General features: G+C 44.5%; 1 protein-coding gene and 1 pseudogene across 1 annotated transcript; one reads left to right on the forward strand and one right to left on the reverse strand.

The window, feature by feature from the left end:
* The first annotated feature begins 6929 nt into the window (after nucleotides 1-6929).
* On the forward strand, nucleotides 6930-27121 carry HDC (histidine decarboxylase). The gene is made up of 12 exons (XM_035131156.2): nucleotides 6930-7029; nucleotides 8533-8705; nucleotides 11406-11519; nucleotides 14491-14613; nucleotides 18803-18937; nucleotides 20026-20169; nucleotides 21141-21207; nucleotides 21460-21622; nucleotides 21724-21814; nucleotides 24376-24474; nucleotides 25402-25503; nucleotides 26364-27121. Exons 1-12 carry the CDS (start codon nucleotides 7002-7004, stop codon nucleotides 27114-27116), a joined length of 1992 nt encoding a protein of 663 aa, XP_034987047.2. The 5' UTR covers nucleotides 6930-7001; the 3' UTR covers nucleotides 27117-27121.
* LOC118093324 (5S ribosomal RNA) lies at nucleotides 14818-14936 on the reverse strand (annotated as a pseudogene).
* Nucleotides 27122-27250: the final 129 nt, after the last annotated feature.

Raw genomic sequence — 27250 nt, forward strand, 5'->3', positions numbered from 1 at the left:
GCCAGGATCCTGGTTTGTTGCTCCCAAACCAGCCATGATCATGCCAGGACAGACTGAGGGAGATCTGCCTTCAAGGTTGGTCCACAAACTGTGGCTTATGTAGGATGCAGCAATAAGCTACATACTGTGAACTTGCAGCACAATTGTAAAAACAACTGCTCTGGTTGTTTACTACCAGGCCAAACTTAAGGTTTTATTCTTTTGGTCCTCCAGATGTTGTTGGACATCAGTTCCTATCAGTCTCCCAGTCAGCATGCCAATGCTCAGGGATGATGGGAATTGTAGTCCCACAACATGTGGAATTGTAGTCCCACAACATGTGGAATGACACAGGCTCCCCATTGCTGCCCTAAACAACTTGGGATTATTGGGAAACAACTGGGTTATCTGAATGTCTCCCAACTCCCGAATGGACCTGCCCTGTTCCCAATGCTATTTAGCATCTATGTAAGGACTGGGAAAAACAAGGGCCACATTCTCTTTTAAGTAACCTCCTGGACATAGCTGCCAAGTTCTCCCTTTTTTTAAGGGAAATTCCCTTATGCTGAATAGGCTTCCTCGCGAGAAAAGGGAAAACTTGGCAGCTATGCTCCTGGAGGCCACAGCATGGTGGTTGGGGCCAGATGCAAAAATGAGCTGAGCAACAAGTGAGAACTTCACCTTTGTACTGTAGACAAGTTTCTATTTACAAGCTCAACAAACACTGTAAGTTAATAAATGAAAGTGAATAAGTAAAACCAGGGCTTTTTTCAGCCGGGACTTGCCAGAACTTAGTTCTGGCCCTTTTCCAGTGGCCGCCATTGCCATTCTAAGAGAACAAGGGTGAGTTCCAGCACCTCTTTTTCTAGAAAAAAAGCACAGAGTAAAACCAAAAGGAAAAAAAAGCTAAATGGAAAATAAAACATACATCACAATGTATCTCCTTGTACTTTTATCCTCACTCTTTGGTTCATGGTGTCTTTCTTATCAATACTTCCGTCTTCCCTGTATCAAAGTATCACAACTATATGATATGGCCTATCAGCTGTGCTTCTTCAAGTATCTAAAGAAAACAGAAGCATACCTCTCAACTGCTCTGATTAAATCAGACATCCCGTTTTTGGGCACCGTAATCTCACATGGGTCATGTGACTCACATGGGAGTGTGTCCCTGAAGATGTGTGTCCCGGTTTTTCAATGTGACATGTTGGAGGGTATGCAGAAAGTATAAATAATTAGGGGAGTTGAGATACAAATAATTGCGTGGAAATCTCCCTTTTTAAAAAACTCACTTACTCTTGATATACTGCCCCACAAAGAAACCCCCCCCCAAGGGTATTAAGCTTAGAGATGCTGAACAGCCTTTCCTAAGTTAAGTCCTTCTAGAAGTTGTCTTCACCTTATTTCAGCTCCAGGTAAGTGAGTGTGTGCTGAAACTAGCTTATTGCAGAAATAATAATAATAATAATAATAATTATTATTATTATTATTATTATTATTATTATTATCCCGCCCATCTGGTTGGGTTTCCCCAGCCACTCTGGGCGGCTCCCAACAGAATATTAAAAACACGATAAAACATCAAACATAAAAAACTTCCCTAAAAAGGGTTGCCTTCCGATGTCTTCTAAAAGTCAGATATGTAGTTGTTTTTTCCTTGACATCTGATTGAGAAGGCCCTCTGCCTGGTTCCCTGTAACATTGCTAACTTATTTAATCCCTTCTAAAGCCATTTAGTGGCATTTAACTACCGTAAGTAAACCCACTGAAATTAATGAACATGACTGAGTTAGAGTCATTCATGTCAGTCTTGAGTAAACCCATTGAAGCTAGTGAGCATCTCAATAACCCATGGCAGCAAATTCTTATTAGGTATCATTGATTATTTATATTTCCAGTAACTAAAAAAACAAACAAAAAAAACCCTTATTACCCACACACCTTAAACCCATTTGCAAGGAGGACAGAAGGACCATATCACTGGCATATAGCAGGAGAGAGGCTGGGATGCTACTTGATAAAGAAGTTGGAATACTATTTGATCATTTCCCCCAAAATTCCTATCTGAGGTTTGGGTGTGAAGCTTTATAATGAGATAAAACAATCTGCCACCAATACATGTGCATTGTGGGAAATCCCTCTTAGGCAAAAATGTGCTGTGATGCCCACGTGCCACTCATATTAATGATGCAAACTGTTCCAGAGAATGCCCCCACTACTTCATAATTCATTGCAGCCGTGCAAGAAGGTACGAAGGCAGAAGTGATCTGCTTTACAGAGAAAATCTAGGCAAAAATCTCCATCAGCAAAATATAGTGGGAAAGTTTGAGGACTTCCACTCTCCTCCAAAAGAAACGTGAGCTTTAGAGAAGTGATTCTTCTCTGGATTCACAGAATTATGGAGTTGGAAGAGACCTTGGAGATCATCTAGACCAATCCCCTATATGCAGCTGTCCCATAGCAGAGATTGAACCTGCAACCTTGGTTTTATAGGCACCATGCTCTAACCAACTGGGCTTTACAGCAATGGAATATAAGGGGACAAACAGTTATGTTGTGTAGTGGGTCTTCAGTGATTTCAGCTCAGTGCAAATAAGAACAGGAGGCGAAGATCTGGTACAACATCTCTTTACTTCAAAGAACAAGTAAGAGCCAGAACACAGGGAATGGGGAAAACTGGGGCTTATATAGTAACAGAGAACTAGCAGGGAAAAGAGACATTTTGGCGGGAACCAATGGCAAGGATTCCCTCCAGCGTAAACCAATCCAGCAGCGGATCCAAATCCTGCACTCTGAACCAGCAAATGATATACGTTCCCGCTGGAACTTATGCATTCAAATAAACTCTGTAATACAATACAATAAACTCTATATATTATATTATATTATATTACAATACATACTTGGCTGTGCTATTACTTTAATACACAACAGGTTACATTTCACCTTTTGCAGTTTCTGTAATTATCCAGCCTCCTCCTACCAGCGGATACTATTGACATTAAAAAACCCTCCGGCAGGTTAAATGCAAATACCATTTAAGATCATATCTAGTCTTGCCCTGTAAGTGACAAAGCTGATATTAAGCTAGTCTACTACACCAGTCACCAATTTGCACAGCAGGAGAAGAGACATTTGGAAGAATTTGGAAGAATTTGGCGCTGTGGTCTAAACCACAGAGCCGATCAGAAGGTCGGTGGTTTGAATCCCCGCGACAGGGTGAGCTCCCGTCCTGAGCTTTTTACAGATACTCAATTTTTATTTAATTACAGCAATGGGTATTGAGATGAGTATCTGTATGGGATGTAAGTCTTGATAGCATTATTTCCATCCTCTCCTCCGTTTCTTCTCCTCCTCCTTAATGTAAAACACCTGCTAAAAAGCTCACAATGGGAGTATATATATCTGTAATCAAACATGGCTACCTTGCTAACCTATTCAGTTCTTTATGCTTTAGCCAAGAAATTGTTTCTATAACTACACGTAAGTTTATAATTACGAACCTTTGTATTAATTTTGTATTTAATTGAACATTTAGAAATGTATTATCATGATGATGATATTTTGTTTGGATTATTATTAGTTAGCACTAATAGGTACATTAATGGTTCGAGACTACAGTACTGAGGAAGCCCAGAAAACTGTGCTCAGGGAGTGGGCTAATACTGCTTTGAAGTCATCCCCTTTTCTGTCACCCTCGCCCCAGCAGCATAGCTGCCAAGTTATCCCTTTTTTAAAGGGATTTTCCCTTATGCTGAATAGGCTTCCTCGCGAGAAAAGGGAAAACTTGGCAGCTATGCCCAGCAGACATCCAGCTTTTACTCTACCAGCCCAGCTAGATGATGCAATTCAGCTGGGGCTGGAGAGGCAGATGTTGCTGGGAGCTGCTGAGTCATGGCTTCAGTCGTGCAAGAAGGCAAGAAACCTCAAAAGTCCCACCGAGAAGCTGGCAACAGCTGGCGGCTGGTTCCTCTTCCAGTGTTCCTGGGGGTCCTCCCAAAACTGGTGGCTGGGAAGACGCGACACAGGAATTGGATGACTAAAGCTTCTTACCAACCACACTTACCAACCAATAACTCAGTCTAGTGCCATGGTTCCCAACGTAGGGCACGCGCCCCACAGGGGGGCAATTTGATTTTTAAGGGGGACAGACAATTTGAGAATGGGTTATTAACAGTGAATGGCCTTTTAGGCTTCCTTCACTTTTTGAATAACAAGAATTATATGTCATTATTATGACTAATAATTTTGAATTATGGTGCTGGAGGAGACTCTTGAGAGTCCCATGGACTGCAAGAAGATCAAAGCTATCCATTCTGAAGGAAATCAGCCCTGAGTGCTCACTGGAAGGACAGATCGTGAAGCTGAGGCTCCAATACGTGGGCCACCTCATGAGAAGAGAAGAATCCATAGAAAAGACCCTGATGTTGGGAAAGATTGAGGGCACTAGGAGAAGGGGACGACAGAGGATGAGATGGTTGGACAGTGTTCTCGAAGCTACGAACATGAGTTTGACCAAACTGTGGGAGGCAGTGCAAGACAGGAGTGCCTGGCGTGCTATGGTCCATGGGGTCACAAAGAGTCGGACACAACTAAACGACTAAACAACAACAACAACAACAAAGTGGGGCATGGCCAAAAAAAGGTTGGGAACCACTGGTCTAGACTCTAGTGTGATCATCACATCACATAACACTTGCACAAATCCTAGCTCTTTGCCATGCTTTTAATCCCAAATAGCCTTTTGATGACCTGTAAAATGTCCATTTGTTGTTGTTTGTTTGTTTGTTTGTTTATACTCCTAAGGGAAGCAACACTTGGACAGCAGAGTGAGCAGGTACACAGGTCGTTTGGTCTCTTGTGAGATGGATTGTATTTAAATGATAGTAATAATTCATATGAGACGCAGGTGGCGCTGTGGGTTAAACCACAGAGCCTAGGGCTTGCTGATCAGAAGGTCGGTGGTTCTAATCCCCACAACAGAGTGAGCTCCCGTTGCTCGGTCCCAGCTCCTGCCAACCTAGCAGTTCGAAAGCACCTCAAAGTGTAAGTAGATAAATTGGTACAACTCTGGCGGGAAGGTAAATGGTGTTTCTGTGTGCTGCTCTGGTTCATCAGAAGTGGCTTAGTCATGCTGGCCACATGACCTGGAAGCTGTACGCTAGCTCCCTCGGCCAATAACACGAGATGAGTGCCGCAACCCCAGAGTCGGTCACGACTGGACCTAATGGTCAGGGGTCCCTTTACCTTTAATAATTCATACATTTATATTTCTACATATATGTTAGCATATACTAATAATTGTTAAAAAATGTTTATACCTAGCCCATCTGGCTGGTTCCCTTTAGTGTGTGTGTGTGTGTGTGTGTGTGTGTGTGATATAAGTAGCCACCCTGAAGTTAATTCAGTCTCATCATTCTCAGCCTAGAGACCGGGGAGCGGAGACTAGTCAATGACTGTAACTCTATAATGCTTTCCAGTGTTTTCAGCAGACGTATCCAGTAGAAGCTACCAGTCTGGTCTGTGTTCCTTAGAAGAGGAGCAGCATAATTATATAATACACAGGAAGCTAAAATAAAAAAGTAAAAATTGAAAAGGGGAAGGGATACCCAGTGATTCAGCTCAAGTTTTCAGAAAATGATGTTTACTAGACATATCCGTGATTCGCATTCACCCTGCACACAATATTGTTACCAAAAACTGAATGACATTTTTGAGAGGAAGAAGGGGTGAATTAATATCTATCAGGAACACGGGGGGGGGGGGGCAGACAGGCGGATAAAGTTCTACATCAGGAACAAGGGAGGGGGAATCAGATCAACTTTACCCGAAGGCTGACGTGGGAATCAAAAGCCGCCACAGGGTAGAATGGAGCCCACTCTGATTCATGCCAGGTGGGTACAGAGCCCAGAGGGTAGCCCCCCTCCATCTCCTCCTAGGGGTATGAGGTGGGACCAGCAGCTCCTCCTGTAGGGACAGAATGTGGGGGGGTGCTGCTGCTGCAAGGAGCATGCCATAGCCATTGCTGCCGATGCAGCAGCAACTCTTAGTTGGTCTTTAAGGTGCTACTTAGTCTTTCTTGGGTAATTCCTCTCTAATTATCCCAAGTAAAAAAGCTTTCAGGCCGAGGGAGCCAGCGTTTGTCCACAGACAGCTTTCCGGGTCATGTAGCCAGCAGGACTAAACTGCTTCTGGCACAACGGAACACCGTGACGGAAACCAGAGCGCACGGAAATGCCGTTTACCTTCCTGCCGCAGAGATACCTATTTATCTACTTGCACTGGCATGCTTTTAAACTGCTAGGTTGGCAGGAGCTGGGACAGAGCAATGGGAGCTCACCCCACCACGGGGATTCGAACCAGCGACCTTCTGATCGGCAAGCCCAAGAGGCTCAGTGGTTTAGATCACCCTGCCACCCGCATCCTGATTTAAAGTATGCTATTTTGGGTTGACCTCTGCAATGAGCTTTGGTTGAATTCAAAACAACAGAGTACTGTATTGTATCTGAAGAATTTCCTCCAATGAAGAACTCACTCAGTTCCAAATATTTAGCCTGATGCAACTTAAATCTCTCTCTCTCTCTCTCTCTCTCTCTCTCTCTCTCTCTCTCTCTCTCTCTCTCTCTCTCTCTCTCTCTCTCTCTCCCTTCCTTCCTTCCTTCCTTCCTTCCTTCACTGTTGCTGGTACTGAATTACCCTTGTTGGGCAACCTATCGTAGTCATCTTTGTTTCCTGTCGCATTGAAAATATTAATAGAGTCCCTAATTTACTCAAGAGAAGGATGCTAGACATCAAAGGTATTCTTGGAGAGAAGCAGGGGAGCAGCAGTTAGGCAGGGAGTCATCATTTCCTAATAACTTGCTGACGTGCAATCTACCATGGCTGGCAGATAACGGAGGGTATAAAAAGGGATGGAGAGTGAATGGGCATCAGTTGAGAAAAGGCAGAGGTGTCTGCAGCCGACTTGTCCACTCACACCACAACTCAGTTTGGAAGAAGAGATTCCTTCAGAAAGCGGAATCATGGACCAAGAGGAATACCGACAGAGAGGTGAGCAAATGGATGAGGTTTTGCTGGAATTCCCACTGGGTTATGATAGTACTTTATAAACTCAAATGGTGCTTATGTTGCTGTTGTTGATTATGTTTACTGTTGTTGTTGTTTTGTCACATTATTATTATTATTATTATTATTATTATTATTATTATTATTAGGTTCATGTGACTTAAGTAGGTTGCGTCCATTAATTTCAGTGGTCTCCTCTTAGCAGAACATTGGATGCAATCCATTATTATGATTTCTAGAACATGCTCGGATTTTTATTGTAATTTTGCTTTTACATTGTGCTTCATTTTGTGATTTTGACAAAAGTGGTATAAAAACATTATCTGTCCATTCATCCATCTGCATCTATCTGTCTAACTATACATACATACATGCATGCATACATACATAAAATAAACAAAGGTGAAACAAAACCTGCTATTATTCCTAATAAGAAAACGTGCTCCATTCGGTCGGGCTACCAGTACACGACATGTGGTGAAGTGCTGTGGGGTGGGTCCACTCAGTAGCAAGTCCCGGTGAGTTCCACAGGGCATACAGAAAAATGTGCAGAGGACTACAGCCTTGGACTCCAACTCCCATCAGCCCCAGCCAACATTGGCAATGGTCAGGGTCAATGGGACCTGAAGTCCAGTGACCACCAGTTCCTCATCCCTCCTTTACAAGGTTATCTCATGTATGTTTCTTCGGAAGAACCACTGTGTTAAACCAATTTAATCCCCCCCATATAATTTGTATTAAGTCCCCAACTATATTTCAGAGCACTTGTCATCATATATCCTTTTTTTTACATGCAAAATTTCTTTTTGACATCCCTCACCCCTCCTTTCCTGATGTTTGTTTTTTACTCTTTTTTATCAGCTGTTTTTATTACACACATATTTTTTATTATCTAAACCCCACTACCATTAAATCTTTCAGTAATCCACAGCTCATATTTCAAATCCTGCTTGTGACTTCATATATTGGTGATAATTTGATAGATATTCCTTCAGTGATTTCCAGTCCTACTTAAACACTTTATTGTTATGTCCTCTCATTAATCTGGCAGTTATTTTCGCCGTTTCGGTATATTCCATCAGCTTCACAAGCCATTCCTCCTTAACTGGCAATCCTTTCGTTCAATCAATTTTATTGATAGATAAGGACACGTAAGATTGCAATGCAGTCCTCAGGAGTAAGCGTCCAATTGTCCTCAGTGGGGCTCACACCCTAGTAAGCAGGTGTAAGTATTGCAGGCTTAAACCCTCCTTGGTTCATGGCTTCTAGAACAGCATTGTGAGAGCTCTGGCTCCATCAAAAACTGTGAAGTTGACATCAGGCGACACTGAAAGAAATCTCTGTTTGTGGCCATTAATTGGTAGTGACTGATTCACCCATGCAAGTCGTTGTTTTGATACCGTGGTGATGTAGGGCATGTAGGGCTGAACTGACCCCGAAATTGATAGGAAAAGCTGTCTCTGAGTTCACAACTGCTTCTTCTTCCAGGAAAAGAGATGGTGGACTACATTTGCCAGTACCTGACCAGCCTTAGGGAGAGACGGGTGTCTCCTGATGTGCAGCCCGGTTACATGAGAGACCAGCTGCCAGACAGTGCTCCTTTCGAGCCAGAAAGCTGGGACAACATCTTCAAAGACATTGAGAAGATCATCATGCCTGGGGTAAGGACTTCTAGTGAGATGCAACAGCAGGTGTGGTCTTGCTTTCATCCCCTAAACAAGTCCTTCCTTGAGACCCAATTCCAAGGACCTGTTTGGAAGACTGTCCCTAAAGGAAGGGCAAACAGGGACATCTCTCTCCTTTCATAAGAACCTGCATGAAAGTAGCCTCCCAAATTTTCTCACACGCTCATATGAGTTCAGCACAAACAGTTGGGGCTGGTGAGCATTTAATAATAATAAAAATAATAATATAATTGTCAGAGGGTCGTCGTGGCTACTCTAGAGTAACTCCGCTTGAGTCCAGTTTGTCTTTAAAGACTTTTATTGTGCAAAGTATTTACAGTGCAGAGATAGCGTAAAACATGACCTCTCATTCTGAATCAGAATCCGGCAATGGCGTACGTCTGTTTCTACGCCAGCAAAGTAGTCTGGGCACGCCAAAACGCCTCCCCCTTGACCTGCGTCACGGTGCTCTCCTTAACTCTTGCGCCGGAATGAGCGATGCCCTCTCAGCCTCCTCCTGGTCAAGGCGGTGGAAGGGCTCTCCAGCATCCTTGAGCCCTTGCCTACATCTCTCCTCCCCTGAGCTTTCCCATCGTTCTGCAAGCTGCCTTCTCTCTCCCTCTGAGTCTCTCCCCTCCCCCCTGGCTGCTTCAGACCCAGTGCTGCTGCCTGTGCTTGGCGAGGTGGACGTTAGGATGATGGGGGCTGGCTCCCTGTAGGGAGTCACCCTTACAATAATAATGATTTATTATTTACGTAGTGAACCACCTTGAGATCTGTGGATGAAGGCTGGTATACAAATTAAATAATAATAATCATCATCATCATCATAATCTGTCAGACTCTGGCATTTGCAATATGGAGATGATGCTGTCCGACCTCGTAGGGTTTTTTTTGGTAAGGTACATGAAGCATTTTGAACATTTGAAAAGTGTGGTATCAATGCTCAGTAGTTTTTGTGATGATGATAGTAGTAGCTGCAAAATTAACAAAGGCATTCTGTATAACGGCAAGGTTGCAGATTCGATCCCCGTATGGGTCAGCTGCATACAGTGGTACCTCTACTTACAAATAACTCTACTTACGAATTTTTCTACTTACAAATGGAGCTCCGTGCGTCATCTTGGATGCGGTTTAGATAGGATTTTTTCTACTTACGAATTTTTAGATAGGGTTGCTTCGACTTACGATTTTTTTCTCCCAATGCATTCCTATGGGATTCGACTTACAATTTTTTTCGGCTTACAAATGTGTGTTCGAAACACATTAAATTCGTAAGTAGAGGTACCACTGTATTCCTGCCTACATACGATAAATAATGAATAGAAACCAGAAGAAAACTGTACTGTGATGGCTTTCTTCTTAGAAAATCTGTATCGCTTCCTCTTTATGGATGGGTTTCCATTTCCTCTAAACAGGCATGTTTCGTTGAGATAAATGGTTTTGCTTTAGTGAGACATTTATCTACTACTAGTCTCACAGTCTTCTATTTCCTTTGACATGAATTAAAAATGCAAAGATGCTCCCATCAGATCTGAGATGCCCTCGGCGGAGACTGCGGTCCTCCCCCCTTTGCGGTCTAACAACCTGGGGTAAAGGAGGTTGAAGATCTTGTGCCTTTAATTCCAGGGTAGACAACTTCCCTCCTCCCAAACACCACATTCTCCCCCCCCCCCCCCGGAGCAATCTGCATGGCAGTGGTGGGTGGAGCCACAGCCCAAAGCAGACAGGGCCAAAGTCAAAGTGGGTGGAGTTTGCAAAGTAGGCAGGGAACTTTGAAAAGCAACCAAGAGCGACCATAGCTGCCAAGTTTTCCCTTTTCTCGCGAGGAAGCCTATTCAGCATAATGGAAAATCCCTTAAAAAAAGGGATAACTTGGCAGCTATGAGAGCGACATGGAACTAAGCTGTAGGTTTCACACGCATCCTTTTAATTGTGCAGAGGATAGAACATTACTAGAAACAACAGAGAGGGCATTTACAGATGTGGCTCTCTGCTTTAGACCCTCCAAGTGTCCCTATTTTCCAGGGACAGTCCTGGATTTACAGAAGACGTCCTGGTTTCTGATTTGATCCTGGAATGTCCTCATGTATCTTTATATTTGTTGGAAGCTGCCAGTTAGTTTATATTTGTTGGAAGCTGCTAGTTGGGCTATCCAGTTAGTTGGGCGGGGTAGAAATAGTAGAATTAATAGGATGTCCCTAGGATCTCCCTTAAGGAGTGTCTCCATCCCCATCGTTCAGCCCGGACACTGAGGTCCAGAGCCAAGGGCCTTCTGGCGGTTCCCTCACTGAGAGAAGTGAGGTTACAGGGAACCAGGTAGAGGGCCTTCTCAGTAGTGGCACCCGCCCTGTGGAACGCCCTCCCATCAGATGCCAAGGAAATAAACAACTGACTTTTAGAAGATGTCTGAAGGCAGCCCTGTTTAGGGAAGACAGCCCTGTTTAGGGAAGTTTTTAATGTTTTGATGTTTTATCGTGCTTTTAATATTCTGTTGGGAGCCGCCCAGAGTGGCAGGGGAAACCCAGCCACATGGGCGGGGTATAAATTATTATTATTATTATTATTATTATTAATTATTATTATTATTTTCATCTGAGAAATGTTGGAGGGCAAGTTAAGGTAACCTTTTGCTCCTTTTCACTTGTTTTCTGCAGTAATCAACCCTTTCTCACCCGACTCTTGTTTTTAACCCAGGTTGTCCATTGGCAGAGTCCACACATGCATGCCTACTTTCCGGCTCTCACTTCCTGGCCTTCTCTCCTGGGTGACATGCTGGCAGACGCCATTAATTGCTTGGGATTTACCTGGGTAAATGACACCGCTTTTCTTGGGAGTTTTCATGCTGCTCATTGATGCTGCTCAACAAAATCATGGTTGTCGACTGCTGAAAGACTTTGTACCTGATTAACCTTTTTAATATACATTTATTATATCAACGTTTGTTACGTTTAACTACCTATGTACATGGCTGGTATTATAATATCATAGCCTCTCTAAGATATTGTCTTATCTTCAACCAAGCCTTTGGCTGATTGATATTCTACAGCAGTGGTTCCCAATTAGCTAATTACTGAGGACCCCCTATATATCAAAAGCCAAGTCATGGACCCCCTACTGTTGAAAATTTCGATAACTATGGTAGTTACCTCGGCAAAGTAATTTTTTGAGCAAAATGTGGAGTAGGCCCTAATAAGCCAAGGATTTTAGGTATACAGTCATACCTTGGATCCCGAACGCCTTGGTACTCAGACGTTTTGGCTCCCGAATGCCGCAAACCCAGAAGTGAGTGTTCCAGTTTGCGAACGTTCTTTGGAACCCGAATGTCTGATGGAGCTTCCCCAGCTTCCGATTGGCTGCATGAGCTTCTTGCAGCCAATCATAAGCCACACTCTGGTTTCCAAAGTTGAATAGTCTTCCGGAATGGATTCCGTTTGACTTACAAGAGAGATCATTGTGCAACATCGGTAAAAGGGATGCGGGTGGCACTGTCCCTCTTGGGCTTGCTGATTGGAAGGTCAGTGGTTCGAATCCCTGCAACGAAGCGAGCTCTTGTTGCTCTGTCCCAGCTCCTGTCAGCCTAGCAGTTCGAAAGCACGCCAGTGCAAGTAGATAAATAGGTACCGCTGCAGCAGGAAGGTAAACGGCGTTTCCATACGCTCTGGCTTCCGTCATGGTGTCCCGTTGTGCCAGAAACATTGGCGGTGCCTGGAAATCGTCTGCCCTGCTCTCCCTCGTGTGAGGATCGATACATTGCTGCATATTGCTGGGCCAAAACAGTTATCGCAGTGTGATTTCAAAACCGATTTTGGCCACTATATTGACAAATTGCACGGCGCTAAAACGGACCATAAAATTTGTGATATCACAATGCAAAAATGACAAAAAGTTAGTTGGTGGGGGGGAGGCAAGGGATGGGGCCGTGGACTGTCTTGGTGTATTCTGCTGACTGACCCCCAGAGGTCCCTGGACCCCTAATTGGGAACCACTGTTCTACAGCCTCTTAAATGTGTCTGTGGGAAGAGGGGGGGTTTATTGTTTTGATTTACTTATTTACTTGATTTTATCCTGCATTTTGGTACGTGGGTGGCGCTGCGGTCTAAACCACTGAGCCTCTTGGGCTTGTCGATCAGATGGTCGGCGGTTCAAATCCCCGCGACAGGGTGAGCTCCCGTTGCTCTGTCCCAGCTCCTGTCAACCTAGCAGATAAATAGCAGATAAATAGGTACTGCTGCGTTGGGAAGGTAAATGGCGTTTCTGTGTGCTGCTCTGGTTCGCCAGAAGTTGCTTAGTCATGCTGGCCACATGACCCGGAAAAACTGTCTGTGGACAAACACCGGTTCCCTCGGCCAGTAAAGTGAGATGAGCGCTGCAACCCCAGAGTCATCTGCGACTGGACTTAACTGTCAGGGGTCCTTTACCTTTACCTTTTTATCCTGCATTTTATTCTGTGAACCGCCCTTAGATCTTATTATGAAGGGAGGTATATAAATCTAAATAATAATAATAATAATATTGTAGGAGTTGGATATTGGAAAAAAGTTAGTGCTACGGTGTTAAAAAATTATTTCTCAACAAGACCCTGCTCAATCAATCAATCAATTAAGTTCCATTTTTGTTACCCCCATTCCTTATCCCTAAATCACTTCTAGATAAATTCATATTAAATTAATTTCTTTCCCCAAATTACTATCCTTGGCAACCCAGATCATCCCTCTAATACAAGTCCTCCCAAATTCATTACTTTTGCAGAAGCACTTTGGGAAAAAGATTCAGGGTCAGTTCCTAACTGGGCTGAACACAAGTAGTATTTCTGCTACTCACTGGCAGCCCCCCCCCCCCAATTAAAGCCAGCCTTCAGTGACACTGGTTACTTATGGAAAATCTTATTAAAACATATTATTATTATTATTATTATTATTATTATTATTATTATTATTATTATTTAAAGCGCTTATTTGCTTAGGCAAAACAGCTTCTTACAGATTTACTCTACCATACTGGTACATGATGTTAACACTAGAGGGCAGTCATGCAAAGTGTTTTAACAGAATACTTCTGTAGATAGGGTTGGGGAAGAAATCCAGTAGTTTTCATTTTAATGCAATTTTATCTAATTTGCTCTGATAATGCAAACCGAAAGGCCCTGATGCTTTTATTATTATTATTGAGTTATATTGCAAATGCATACAGATCAAAACTTTTAAACATGAAAAGAAGAAAAAAGATTTTAAAAGGTTACAAAGAACTAAAAAAAAGAAAAAAAGAAAAGCAGAAATCTAAATAAATTACATAAACTAATACAATTAAATCTTAATGAAGCTAAGCAAAAATCATAGATGGATGCTTTAAAATTTGCACTTCTCCAAATGTGACAATGCAGTTTTCCAGCTAAACAAAATACATACAAAATCACAAATATGAGCTTACATGCAAAAAAACAAAACAGAACCCCATCATATTAAGCGAAATTGCTTTGCAGAAATATGCATGTGAAGAAAACTTGCATACAAAGATGTGCATGCCAGGAGAATTTGTATTAAAATGATGATGATTTTTCACAGGGATTTCAAACAAACCACTAACTGCTATGGTTAAGGGCTGAACTTAAGAGTAGGAAAAAAGAGAAGCTGAAACAGAGATTCAAGCATCCCTACTCACGAGTAGGCTGCAGATCTAGCAGCTTCCCATTCCCTACACAATGCATATTCTTTCATCGGTAGGCTTTGACCCAGTAAAAAGAGATCCTTTTACTCATCCTGTATCTCTTTCACACTTGCAGGCATCCAGCCCAGCCTGCACAGAACTGGAAATGAACATGATGGACTGGTTGGCTCAGATGTTAGGTCTCCCAAATTTCTTCTTGCATCATCATCCAGACAGCAGGGGCGGAGGTATCCTGCAGGTAAGTAGCTCAGGAGGGCTGCGTGTTTTCTTTGGTTTTAGTCTGAACATGCTCACAACTTCTAGTGCAAGAGAGGGCGAACCAGGGGAACTCCAAAACTCCCATCAGCCACAGCTAGCATGACCAATGGCCATTGATGATGTGAGTTCATCAGTATCTGGAGGGCCACCATTTCCCTACTCTCTCTCTCTCTCTCTTTTTTTAAGCCTACGACACTCAGTATTCCTCGGCAGTCTCCCATCCAAGTACGAACCAGGCCTGACCCTGCTTAGCTTCTGAGATCAGACAAGAACAGGCATGTTTAGGGTAGTATGGCCATAGACATCATTTCTCTATTATTGTTCTACCATCTTGTTTGGACATCTGCGGAATAGTTTGTGATGTGCTTTGAGCAAAAAATAAGCTATATCTATATCTATATCTAATATTTTATATATTTTACAATCACATAGCCAACATACAACATAGAAACAAGACCCCAGAGAATCTCCTGCACTTCCCTCCTCCCCTTTGTGGGTCCTATTGTTCATCATTTCCTCCTGCATCTTTTATAATAATCCAAATCTTTTACCTCTCCATTGTGTCCAAAATTCACCATTAAACTACAACTGTTATTCTAATCCTACTAACGATTTTAACTGTTTACAATGGCTTTTAAGATAAATTATAAATTTCCCCCATTCCTTATTAAAATTTTGGTCTCCCTGATTTCTGATTCTTCCGGTCATTTTAGCCATTTTGGCATAATCACTCAATTTGATCTGCCATTCTTCTCTGGTAGGGACTTTATCTTCTTTCCATCTCTGGACCAACAACATCCGCACAGTCTTTTCTAAAAAGAAGCATTATTATAAACGAGAGAGATTAATATCATTTCTTAGAGCAAACAGTAGGTGTCACTATTGGCCCATGATGAAATGATCCGTAGATCGCAACCCAACCTGCAGTGGGGACAAAATGAATTAGCAGTTTGTAGATTAAAACAGCAAGGTACAGTTTTCCAGCGGAAGGAGCCCGTAGCTCAGAGACACAGTACAGGCTCTACATGTGGAAAGCCACAAGTCCAATCCCTGATAATTTCAAGTTAAAAAAAGGAGATGGCAAGTACGTAGATGGCAAGAAAAACCTCAACCAGCTGCTATTCAGAAAGCTTTAGCTGAGCTAAATAGTCTGACCTTTATTACTTCCAGACAGAGGCGTACCTAGGCTTCCTTGCACCCTTGGCAAGGAGCTCTACTGAAGCACCCAGGGGAGCCTCTATGCTTCACCCAGCCACCCAGAGCAGTGGCGGAGTGGCCCAGGGAGCATGTAAAGTACTACACTTGGGCAAAAAAAAATATGAAAGGCACAAATACAGGATGGGTGACACCTGGCTTGAGAGCAGTACATGTGAAAAGGATCTAGGAGTCTTGGTAGACCACAAACTTGACACAAGTCAACAGTGTGATGCAGCAGTTTAAAAAGCAATTCTGGGCTGCATCATTAGGAGTATAGCATCTAGATCAAGGGAAATAATAGTAACACTGCATTCTGCTCTGGTCAGACCTCACCTGGAGTACTGTGTCCAGTTCTGGGCACCACAGTTCAAGAAGGATATTGACAAGTTGGAATGTGTCCAGAAGAGGGCAACCAAAATGGCCAAAGGCCTGGAAACGATGCCTTATGACAGGGATGTCAAACTCAAATTCATCGGGGGCCGCATCAGCAGTTTGGTCACCCTCAAAGGGCCGGTTGTATCTGTAGGACTATGTGTCCACTCTTTATTATCATAAATTATTGTCACTGCATTCAATTATTACTTTTATTTGTAATAATGTAAGTAATAACTAGCTCTGAAAGCAGAAACATAGTCAGAATAATGGCAAGTAGATATTTAAATGTACAATTATTGTACAATTTATTGAAAAATGATTTTTGGTAACTGCACTGGGTGGTGGAGGCTCGCTAGGGTTTCATGCAGGACCTTTGCAGAGCTACTAGTACCTGGAGATGCTGGGGTCCTTCTGCATGCAGGACAGATGTTCTGCCAGTGAGCCACCACCATTCACCAAAGGGACTGGCTGAGGTTGACTCACTGGAGCTGCTCTCCTGGTTCCAGGGTTTAAGGGCCAGAAGTATGAAGCAGCATCCTATGTTTCTGAGGAGAGGGAGAGGGGAGGGGAGGGAGGAAGAAAAGAGGTGAGAGAAAGAAGAGTAGGAAAGAAGGAATAAAGAAGGAAAGAAAAAGAAAGATGGAGAGAAGACAGAGATAAAGAAGGAAGGAAGGAGAGGGAAAGAAAGAATAAGAACGAGAGAGGGGAAGGAAGAAAGGGAAGGGGGGGTCACCGCCTTGATTCAGCGCCAGAAAAGAGCACAAAGGGACCCAGGGGCAAAAAGCATTTCCCGTGCAGCGTGAGGCAGCGGGTCTCTGTTTTAGGAGAAGTGCGTAAAGCCTCAGAGTTGCACGTTTGTGAGGCTGAGCCGCTGCTGAGCTCACGTTCATGAGGCTGAGCCGCGGCAGGAGGAGGCAGCTACCCTGGTCGGTGCCCGGCAGTGCCGTGCGGAGAGTCCCGAGCCTCTGGGACACAGCAGTGCTCTGTAGCACTTTGAATCCTCCTCCTCCTCCTCCACGCGGCGCTGCTGGGTGCTTTGTCTGTGCTTCAGCAGCAGCAGCAGCAGCAGCAGCAGCAGCAGCAGCAGCTGTTTCCAGGCGCCGAGCCATGGCAGGAGGAGGAGGATTCAAAGTGCTACAGAGCACTGCTGCGTCGCAGAGGCTCGAGACTCTCCGTGCGGCGTTGCCGGGCGCTGACCCGGCAAGATGCCTCCTCCTTCTCCTGCTGCTGTGGCTCAGGGCGCTCCACGCAGCGCTGCTCCGGCCGCCTTTCTATCCCCCCCCGGCCCCAGCTGTTTGTCGGTGCTTTGTCAGCGCGGCGCTTCAGCAGCAAGGTCCCGCTGCTGGGTCCCACTGGCTGGGGCGCTCGGCGGGCCACATGACGAGGTCTGGCGGGCCGGATTTGGCCCCCGGGCCTTGTGTTTGACACCCGTGCCTTATGAGGAGTGGCTTAGGGAGCTGGGCATGTTTAGCCTGGAGAAGAGTAGGTTAAGGGGTGATATGATAGACATCCTTTTCTGCTGCTCCCGAGAAGCGGACACAGAACAATGGATTCAAGCTACAAGAAAGAAGATTCCACCTAAACATTAGGAAGAACTTCCTGAAAGTAAGAGCTGTTCGACACTGGAATTTGCTGCCAAGGAGTGTGGTGGAGTCTCTCCTTCTTTGGAGGTCTTTAAGCAGAGGCTTGACAGCCATCTGTCAGGAATGCTTTGATGGTTTTTCCTCCTTGGCAAGGGTTTGGACTGGATGGCCCTTGTGGTCTCTTCCAACTCTATGATTCTAGGATTCTATGAGGGGGCAGGGCTCCTAGCCTCCAATATTTCTCTGGTGAAAATATGGACGTCCTATTCAATAATAACTGGACAGGCGATAAATGATTTGCTTTGGCCTCTGGCTCCAGTCACCATTGCCATGTGGCCTGGGAAGGCTACCCAGAAGCAGGGGCGGAGGAAGGGGTGTGTGGTGGGGGTGTGTCTCCCCAGGTGTCACCAGTGAGGGGGGTGACAAAATGCCGGGTGGCACTCACTGTGGGGCCTGGAGCGCCCGAGCCACGTGTTTCTCCTGGGAGTGACGTGATAGTTTGGGTGCCCGCAGGCTCCGCACTGCCCCAAACAGTCCATCTGCCGCATGCCCCTCAGCTGTAGGGCGGCTGAGTGGGAGGAGGCAGTCAGACTCTTCAGAGGCCCCGTGGAGTGTCGTGCCCCAGCTTGCCCCCCCCCATGGGCAGCTGGCCCCGTCCCTGAGTGCAGGGCACGCACGCTGCTCCAGGCTCCCGATTGGCTTGCTCCGCTGCTGCCCAGAAGTCAATATGACCGTCAGGCTGAAAAAGGTTACCCACCTCTGGGGTCGAGCAATTGTGATTCAACACTTTTGCAGTGCATTTCGCCATCGGAACTTGAGTTAGTGGTGCGGAGGTGCCAAATCCACTTTAATTGCGTAGACTGAATATACCAGTTTGTGACTGAATCGCAGCCATGAAATAGTGACAGTCTGGAAGGGGCCTGGATATATAAGGGAGCTTCCTATATACCTGTGTGTGTTTGTCATATAGGTTGCTGTTAATAATAAGGAGAGTTTCTTTCTTTCTTTCTGCAGAGTACAGTTAGTGAATCAACCCTGGTCGCTCTGTTGGCTGCAAGGAAGAATAAAATTCTGGAAATGAAGGAGTCTGAGCCAGGTGCAGACGATTCTGCTCTGAACTCTCGTCTCATTGCTTATGCCTCAGATCAGGTAAATGAGAGAGTGTGTCTATGAGTTAGGCCCCATCTGGACTATACATTTAAAATAGTATTGTACTGCTTTAAACAGTCACGGTTTCCTCCCAAACATCCTGGGAACTGTAGTTTGTGATGGATGCTGAGAGTTGTTGACTCCAGTTCTAGGCACCACAGTTTAAGAAGGATATTGGTAATAAGGGCAGAAGACGGCCAAAATGATAAACGGTCTGGAAACCAAGCCTTATGAGGAATGGTTGAAGGAGTTGGGTATAATTAGCCTGGATAAAAGGAAACTTTTATGTTATGATAGCCACCTTCAAATATCTACAGGGCTGCTACACAGAAGATAGAGCAAAATTGTTTCCTGCTCCTCCAGAGGGTAGGACTCGAAGCAGTGGGTACTCATTCTGATTTGTTTGCAAGGAGGTTAAATTCCCTTGCATCCATGCCTTAACCCACATTTTCCTTATCACAAAAAAGTCTGATCTGTTGGGGAAGTGGGTTTGTTGTGCATGACTTCCCGATCAACTCTGATCGGGCAACATGAATTTAGCTGTTTGGATGCCACTCAAAAATATCAACAGTCTGGAAGTGCCCCGTGTTTTTGATGCAGGCCTGCATGTCTAGGGGTGTGGGTTTTGGAAAAAGAAGGATGCATAAAGGTAAAGGACCCCTGACAGTTAAGTCCAGTCACGAACGATTCTGGGGTTGCAGTGCTCATCTCGCTTTACAAGCCGAGGGAGCCGGTGTTTGTCTGCAGACAGTTTTTCTGGGTCATGTGGCCAGCATGACTAAGCTGCTTCTGGCGAAACCAGAGCAGCGCACACAGAAACGCCATTTACCTTCCTGCCGGGGTGGTACCAATTTATCTACTTGCACTTTGACGTGCTTTTGAACTGCTAGGTGGGCCGGAGCTGGGACCGAACAACACCTATCCTTTAAAATATATAGGCTGAATATATGCACCAAGGACAAATCGGGTCAGGCCTTCAGCCAAACTTAATTGTAATTGTATTGACTAAATAGTGTTGTAGTATGGGCTCCTCTTGACCAACATTACCAGCAGATGATTCCCTGGAAATTCCTTGCTTGTCTTCTCAGGCTCACTCCTCAGTAGAAAAGGCGGGTTTAATTTCCCTCGTGAAGATGAGTTTTCTTCCTGTGGATGAGAATTTTTCCTTGAGAGGAGAAACCTTGAAAAAAGCCATTGAAGAAGACAGAAGCCGTGGCCTGGTGCCCATCTTTGTAAGTTTTGTTCTCTATATACTTGGAAGGCTATTGGCCTTGATGGTTCTCCTCTACTTCCTTGGTTGAAGTATTGCTTCTGAGTGTCAGTTTCTGGAAACCACGGGAAAGGAGACTGCTCTTGTGCTTGGTTTCTGTGTGAGGTTTTCTCAGAGGCATCTGGTTGGCAACTGTGAGAACAAGATATTGGACCAGATAGATAGATAGATAGATAGATAGATAGATAGATAGATAGATAGATAGATAGACAGACAGACAGACAGACAGAAAGCTAGAACAGCAACTTCTTTAAGGAGCATAAAACTATGGTTGAAGAAAGACAGGTGACACTTTTCAGAGCTGAAGGTTGTGGAAGCCCTGACGTTGTTTAGAACATGTCCAGCCATTCCCCCATCGTTCTGCCCGGACACAGGTCCAGCGCCAAGGGCCTTCTGGCCGTTCCCTCGCTACGAGAAGCCAAGCTACAGGGAACCAGGCAGAGGGCCTTCTCGGTACTGGCACCCGCCCTGTGGAATGCCCTCCCACCAGATGTCAAAGAGATAAACAACTACCATACTTTTAGCAGACACCTGAAGGCAGCCTTGTTTAGGGAAGCTTTTAATGTTTAATGGATTATTGTATTTTAATGTCTGTTGGAAGCTGCCCAGAGTGCTTGGGGAAACCCAGCCGGATGGGCGGGTATAAATAATAATAATGATTATTTATTTATTTATTTATTTATTTATTTATTTATTTATTTATTTCCATCTCTGGTTAAAACAAGTTGTGCAGGTTTTTCTAACACTTGCAAAACCTGTTTTATCAGCAGCTGAGCAATGATGTCTCTCCCGTATTGCCTTCAACTCCCTGAAAACTGATGGCCGACTTATCTCCATCCTGCGAGTGGACTTTTTGTTAACCAATGAATTTGTGTCTCTGGTGTTTTTGCATGTTCTGCTGTGCTTTCTTGACCACTCCCTGTTTTTGTCTAGGTTTGTGCAACTCTTGGAACAACTGGAGTCTGTGCTTTTGACAGCCTTTCGGAGCTGGGACCCGTATGTAAGTAGTCTCAATACTTCTCAAAAGCAAATATCTGGTTCTAGATTTTATGGCAATACAACAGCTTGCGCAAGTATCAGCTATTGCACAGGAATCAACTGTTGCGCAACAAGCTTCCACTAGTGCAATTGCTGCATTAGATCTCGTTGTTGTGCAGCCTTTAAATTTGGTCATCTGCCGGTGCAAGGGCAGACAGAGAAGATTCAGTACATCTCTATACCTTCTCAAACATCACCTTCATTTGCTCATTAGGTTCTAAAGAGGGACTCTGGCTTCATGTTGATGCTGCCTATGCTGGGACGGCGTTCCTCTGCCCAGAATTCAGAACATTTTTGACTGGAATAGAATACGCAGATTCTTTTACCTTCAACCCTTCCAAATGGATGATGGTTCACTTCGACTGCACAGCGTTCTGGTGAGTGTGAGGCTCAAAGCTTGCGCACACGTGAAATTCTAAGTCTCTGAAATTCCCCCCCCCAATGACCAATTATTCCCCCCTGGTCCCCAATTGTATAGGATCAAGGATAAAAACAAGCTGCAGCAAACCTTCAGTGTTAATCCCATCTACCTCAGACATCCCAACACGGGGTCAGCCACAGACTTCATGGTGAGTAAACTGAATACAAGTGGAGGGCTGTTCTAGACCAGACACCAGATTTCTGTGTTTGTTTGCAAAATAGCAGTAGGGGGCTGATTCTCTCCTCCCATAACTTTTCTCCCATAACAAATCCCCAGAAAATTATTTACCTCCTTAGGCAAAACATACACCATCATAATCAGTAGTAGTTCTCACATATTAGTCTTCTTCTTTGGCGATCCTTCGTAGCCGAGTAAGATTGTCTTCCATGAACACAGTCTTAACAGTAAGTCCGTAACTGACTGTGGAGGCATAGCTGCCAAGTCTCCCGTATTCCCCGGGAAATCCCCATTTTTCCAGCTGTTCCTAGCTGAAAAAACGGATTTTTTTGTTTTTCCCCAGTTTATTCTGGCGCGGCGGCCGTTTTGGAACTGGGCGGAGCATGCTCAGAAGCAACTTTTGATGCTGCTCTGCCCAGTTCCAAAATGGCTGCAGTGCGACTTCTGGCACGGTGGCCATTTTGGAACTGGGCAAAGCAGCATCAAAAGTCACTTCTGAGCATGCTCCGCCCAGTTCCAAAATGGCGGCAGCGCTACTTCCGGTCTGCTACTTTCGGCCCGGTCCCTTATTTCTCCGACAGCAACTTGGCAGGTATGTGTGGAGGCCAATTCTGGATCCACACGTCCTTCCACAGTGGGGACATAGGTTTCCGGGTGGGAGTTGATCACAGTGAGGGTTTGCGAAACATGCCTTCTTCTTAGCACGTTTCTCCCTTTCGTCCTGAGTTTGAGCATCTTCAAAGTCCATGAAATCGTTGGTAAAGACTGTTCTCCATTTGGAGCGCTCACAGGCCAGTGTTTCCCAGTTGTCAGTGTTTATACTCCTTTTTTTTTTTGCCTTGATAGAGTCTTTAAACCTATTTTGTTGACCCCCAGCATTATGCTTTCCATTTTTAAGTTCGGAATAGAGTAGTTGCTTTGGAAGACGTATTAGTCTCATATATGTCACATATTAGTGTGTGACATATGACTCCCATCAAATTATCCTGGGAACTGTCATTTGTTAAGGGTGTTGAGAGTTGTTAGGAGACCCTTATTCCCCTCACCGAGCTGCACTCTTGGGAAGAAGAATTGATTGTTGAACTGCTCTGAGCACTGCACCTCTGGGAGGGGAATAGGGGCTCACCTAACAAAAACCCTTAATAAACCACAGTACCTAGATTCTTTTTTTAAAAAAATCAATTTTTATTAGATTTTCACTTACAAATCAATTGGATCAAACCAATTATTCCAAATTATACAAATATATATCTATTATGCCAAATTATAAAATTTTTGCTTCCCCATGCTTCAAATTCTGAGGCTTCTGAATATCGATAATTGACGCCATTCTAATCAAAGTTCCAAGTTCTTTCCGGTCCCTTTAATCCAACATAGTCCAGATCTTTTCCAACAGTTCTAATATTATTATTCTCTTCCTCTTATCACAGCCTCTGAGATGTTTTCAGGCGAGATTTACCACAAAGCCTATGTTTCTGTGAGGTGTTCCTAGATTCTTTTTTGGGGGGTGGAGAAGCCATGACTGTTTAAAGTGGTATCCTAGTGCAGCGTTTCTCAACCGCTGTTCCGCAGCACACTAGTGTGCCACGAGACGCTGGCTGGTGTGCCGCGACGTGCGGCGACGAGAAGGGCGATTTGCATTGTCACGTGTCTGGCGGCCGCCAATAAACAACACTAACCTGCCGGAAAGCAATATTTCTCCTCCTCTTTCCCAAAGGTCAGTGCAAACGAGCCTGGCGGCCGCCAATACACACCTCTGACTCGCCGGAAAGCAATATTTGGCAAGTGTTTCTTGCAGTCATAATTATAATATAGGGCGGCACAGAGTTAAATTTTTTAACTTTTTTAATGGTGGTGTGCCTCGTGATTTTTTTCACGGAACAAGTGTGCCGTGGCCCCAAAAAGGTTGAGAAACACTGTCCTAGTGCTTGAAATGTATAGTGCATATGGGAACTCGGTTTCTGAAACGAGATGGGCTGGGCTCAAATGTGTTTGGAGGGCATGCCTTGTGGATAGGAAGGCCTTTGCCTTAATCTCACTAGTGGGGAATTCTCCAGTTATTCAGTCATGAGGGGGATATTTACTTATTTGCCTGATTTATATACTGCAGATTTATAAAAATTTGTACATTTGTAGATCTCAGAAGGAGGCACCACTTTTTATTTGTTCTCTGTTTACCGGGGGGATACTAGGAGAGATTCCTGGACCCGGTCTCTGTTTAATTCTAACTCAAATGAGGCCTTGTGGGCATCTAGTCTCTGTTTGGACACACACAAAATGCAGACTGTGGCTGATGGGAGCTATAGTCCAAAACAGCTGGAGGGCAACAGGTTTGGGGAGGTTGCAGGAGTGTGTTATCGGAAACGCAGACAGATGCATGAGCTTTCTCTGTTGCCGAGGTACAGTCGCTCCCCATCAATAAGTAGAATGAAATCCCATATATGTAGCTTTCGTGCCCTTGGCAAGTTTCAACATCCTACCCTTCTCCACCTTTTTCTCCTAGCTAACCTCTGGCTGTTGTTTGATTTACAGCACTGGCAAATCCCACTGAGCCGAAGGTTTCGTTCTCTGAAGCTCTGGTTTGTGATCCGCTCGTTTGGTGTGAAGAAGCTTCAAGACCACGTCAGGCATGTAGGTGAACTGGAGGTGTAAATGTGTGACTGGGCATGGGCGAATCTGTCAATTTTGGTTTCTCATTTCCCCCACTCTTAAGCGCAGTTCTAATAAAAATCCATCGGCGCTTTTGTATGAATTTCTCCTAACAATATATCCAGCTGGGATAGCTCAGTTGGTAGAGCATGAGACTCTTAATCTCAGGGTTGTAGGTCCGAGCCTCATGTTGGGCAAAAGATCCCTGTGTTGCAGGGGGTTGGACTAGATGACCCTTTGGGTCCCTTCCAGCTCTACAACTCTATGATTCTATACACATCTTTGCTGGCAACTTTGTGTAATATGCAGAACTTTGGCTAATGAGTCAGATAAGAAAGCAAGCTTGCTAGCCAGCAGCCAGGCACAGTTTTTAGATGCCAATGGTGTGTAGGTACCCCAAAGTTTCTCCAGCATTTCTGTATGTTAAAATGTTAACTACTTAAAGCTTTGAGGGTGGTCAGGGACGTCTCTTTTGTTCTGGGCAAGATTATGTTTTCATTTTAATTCTGCATCCTATGACTTTTGCACTGCTCTGTTGGAAATGATAATTGCTTATGCTAAAACAAGAGGACAAAATGATGTCCTCTTTTTAACAGAAGAATGGAGGCCATTGTGGATTACCTATCAAAGTTAATTCTCATGAAATCACGGGCAGGATTTGAGATATGAGCAATGGAAAAATGTAGAAAATGGATTTTGCAGGCTTAAAAAATAAATGTAGATGCGTGTTAATGCAGATATTAAGGGGGAAATTAAAAAAATCAAGGAAGGAGGTGCAGGAAGTCAAGAAGAAAATGTGTAAAAAAACAAACAAACCAATACCTAAGATTGGAGTTATGTAATAATTTGGAAGATTTAATAAAACTCATTGTAAAGCAATAATTTCTTATGCTTTTTTGGAAACTGTAGGGCACTGAGATGGCCAAATATTTTGAGTCACTGGTTAGAAGTGACCCCCTGTTTGAAATCCCTGCTAAGAGACACCTTGGACTGGTTGTGTTTCGTTTAAAGGTAAGAGCAAAAGTTCCCCCTCTAGAATTTAAAACAACCCACTTCACCCCCCCCAAAAAAAACCAGCTATGAAGAAAGAGCGTAGGAGAGAATGAATCACTATGAGCATCTCTACCATACATCTCCAATGGAAGGCTGAAGGGGTGGTGGTGGTGGAATATAGCCAGGCCATTAACAAGGCTGCTCCATATCCCTCAGTGTGGATACAGTCTAAGTTACTGGCTGTTTCCACATCCTAGTTGCTATGGGTGAGGGAGAAAAATCCGCTAATTCATCCACTTCAAGTATAACTTTATAAACTTCTATCATGCATACACACTCTCCACCAAGTCATCTTTTAATAGGAAAAAGCATAAGTTAAGTTCACAGACCTGATTTCACTGGCTATGATGGGAATTTGTGCATTCAGTTGCATGGCCTCTGTCCTTGGTGCTGACCTTTAAAGCCCTCAATGGCCTCGGCCCATTGTGTCTCTACCCCCATCGTTCAGCCCGGACACTGAGGTCCAGCTCCGAGGGCCTTCTGGCAGTTCCCTCCCTGCAAGAAGTGAGGTTACAGGGAACCATGCAGAGGGTCTTCTCGGTGGTGGCACCCACCCTGTGGAACGCCCTCCCATCAGATGTCAAGGAAATAAACAACTATCTGACTTTTAGAAGACATCTGAAGGCAGGCCTGTTTGGGGGAAGTTTTTAAATGTTTGATGTTTTATCAAGTTTTTAATATTCTGTTAAGAGCCGCCCAGAGTGGCCAGGGAAACCCAGCCAGTTGGGCGGGGTATAAATAATAAATTATTATTATATTATTACTTTGAAAACAATTTGTACGTGGATTATCACGATATGACTATCTTTCGAAAACAGGGCCCTAACTGGATGACGGAAAAGGTCTTAAAAGATCTGAACAAATCGGGAAAGCTCTTTGTTATTCCGGCCACGGTTCACGACAAGTTCATCATTCGGTTCACTGTGACGTCTCAGTTTACGACCCGAGAGGACATTCGACGAGACTGGGCCCTCATCCAACAGGCCGCGGTGCAGGTCTTAAACATGCACCATCCGCCCAAACCTGTCGCCATCTCAGAGGAAGGGGTACAAGTTCCCAACGTGATAACCAGCCCCATTTCTAAATCAACAGGCGCTGCTCCTTTTTCTTACTTGGAGGAAGATGAAAGCAAAAGGTCCCAGTGCAAAATAACTGTGCAGCCTCGAAGAGGCTCTCTAAGCCCTTCTCCATGGTTGTTTGGTGAAAACGTCACCGTGCCCGAGGATCCTCATTTGGACGACTGCTTCACAGAAGGCGGCCTGAGCCCCACCAGCCACAAAGTGCCCTCGTTCTCTGTCCAAAGCAAGAAAAAGACAGCCCGCTCCCTCAGTGTGCCGACAGCTGGCTTTTGGGAAGCAGGCCACCCAAAGGCCATGGGCTTGGAGGTCCCCGGGAAGAGCGGACCTTGCGCTGGCGAGAAACTCCTTTCCCAATTGCCCAGAGAGATACTGATGCTCAAGAAAAGCGCCCTGAAGAAACACCTGAAATTTTACAGCGTGCCCAGTTTTCCGGAATGCACGATTCAGTGTGGGCTCCAGCTTCCGTGCTGCCCTCTACAGGCCACCGTGTAGTCATTCCTCCAGCCTCAAACGACTGGCCCCCTCCTCTCTCCTCGAGGCAGCGAGAACCAAAGCCTGCTTATTCTCATCCAATGCAATAATCTACGACCCTCTCTAATAATATATAAAATAATTATATTAGTTAC

The sequence above is a fragment of the Zootoca vivipara genome, chromosome 14 (assembly GCF_963506605.1).
Source record: "Zootoca vivipara chromosome 14, rZooViv1.1, whole genome shotgun sequence".
In the NCBI taxonomy this organism is placed as follows: domain Eukaryota; kingdom Metazoa; phylum Chordata; class Lepidosauria; order Squamata; family Lacertidae; genus Zootoca; species Zootoca vivipara.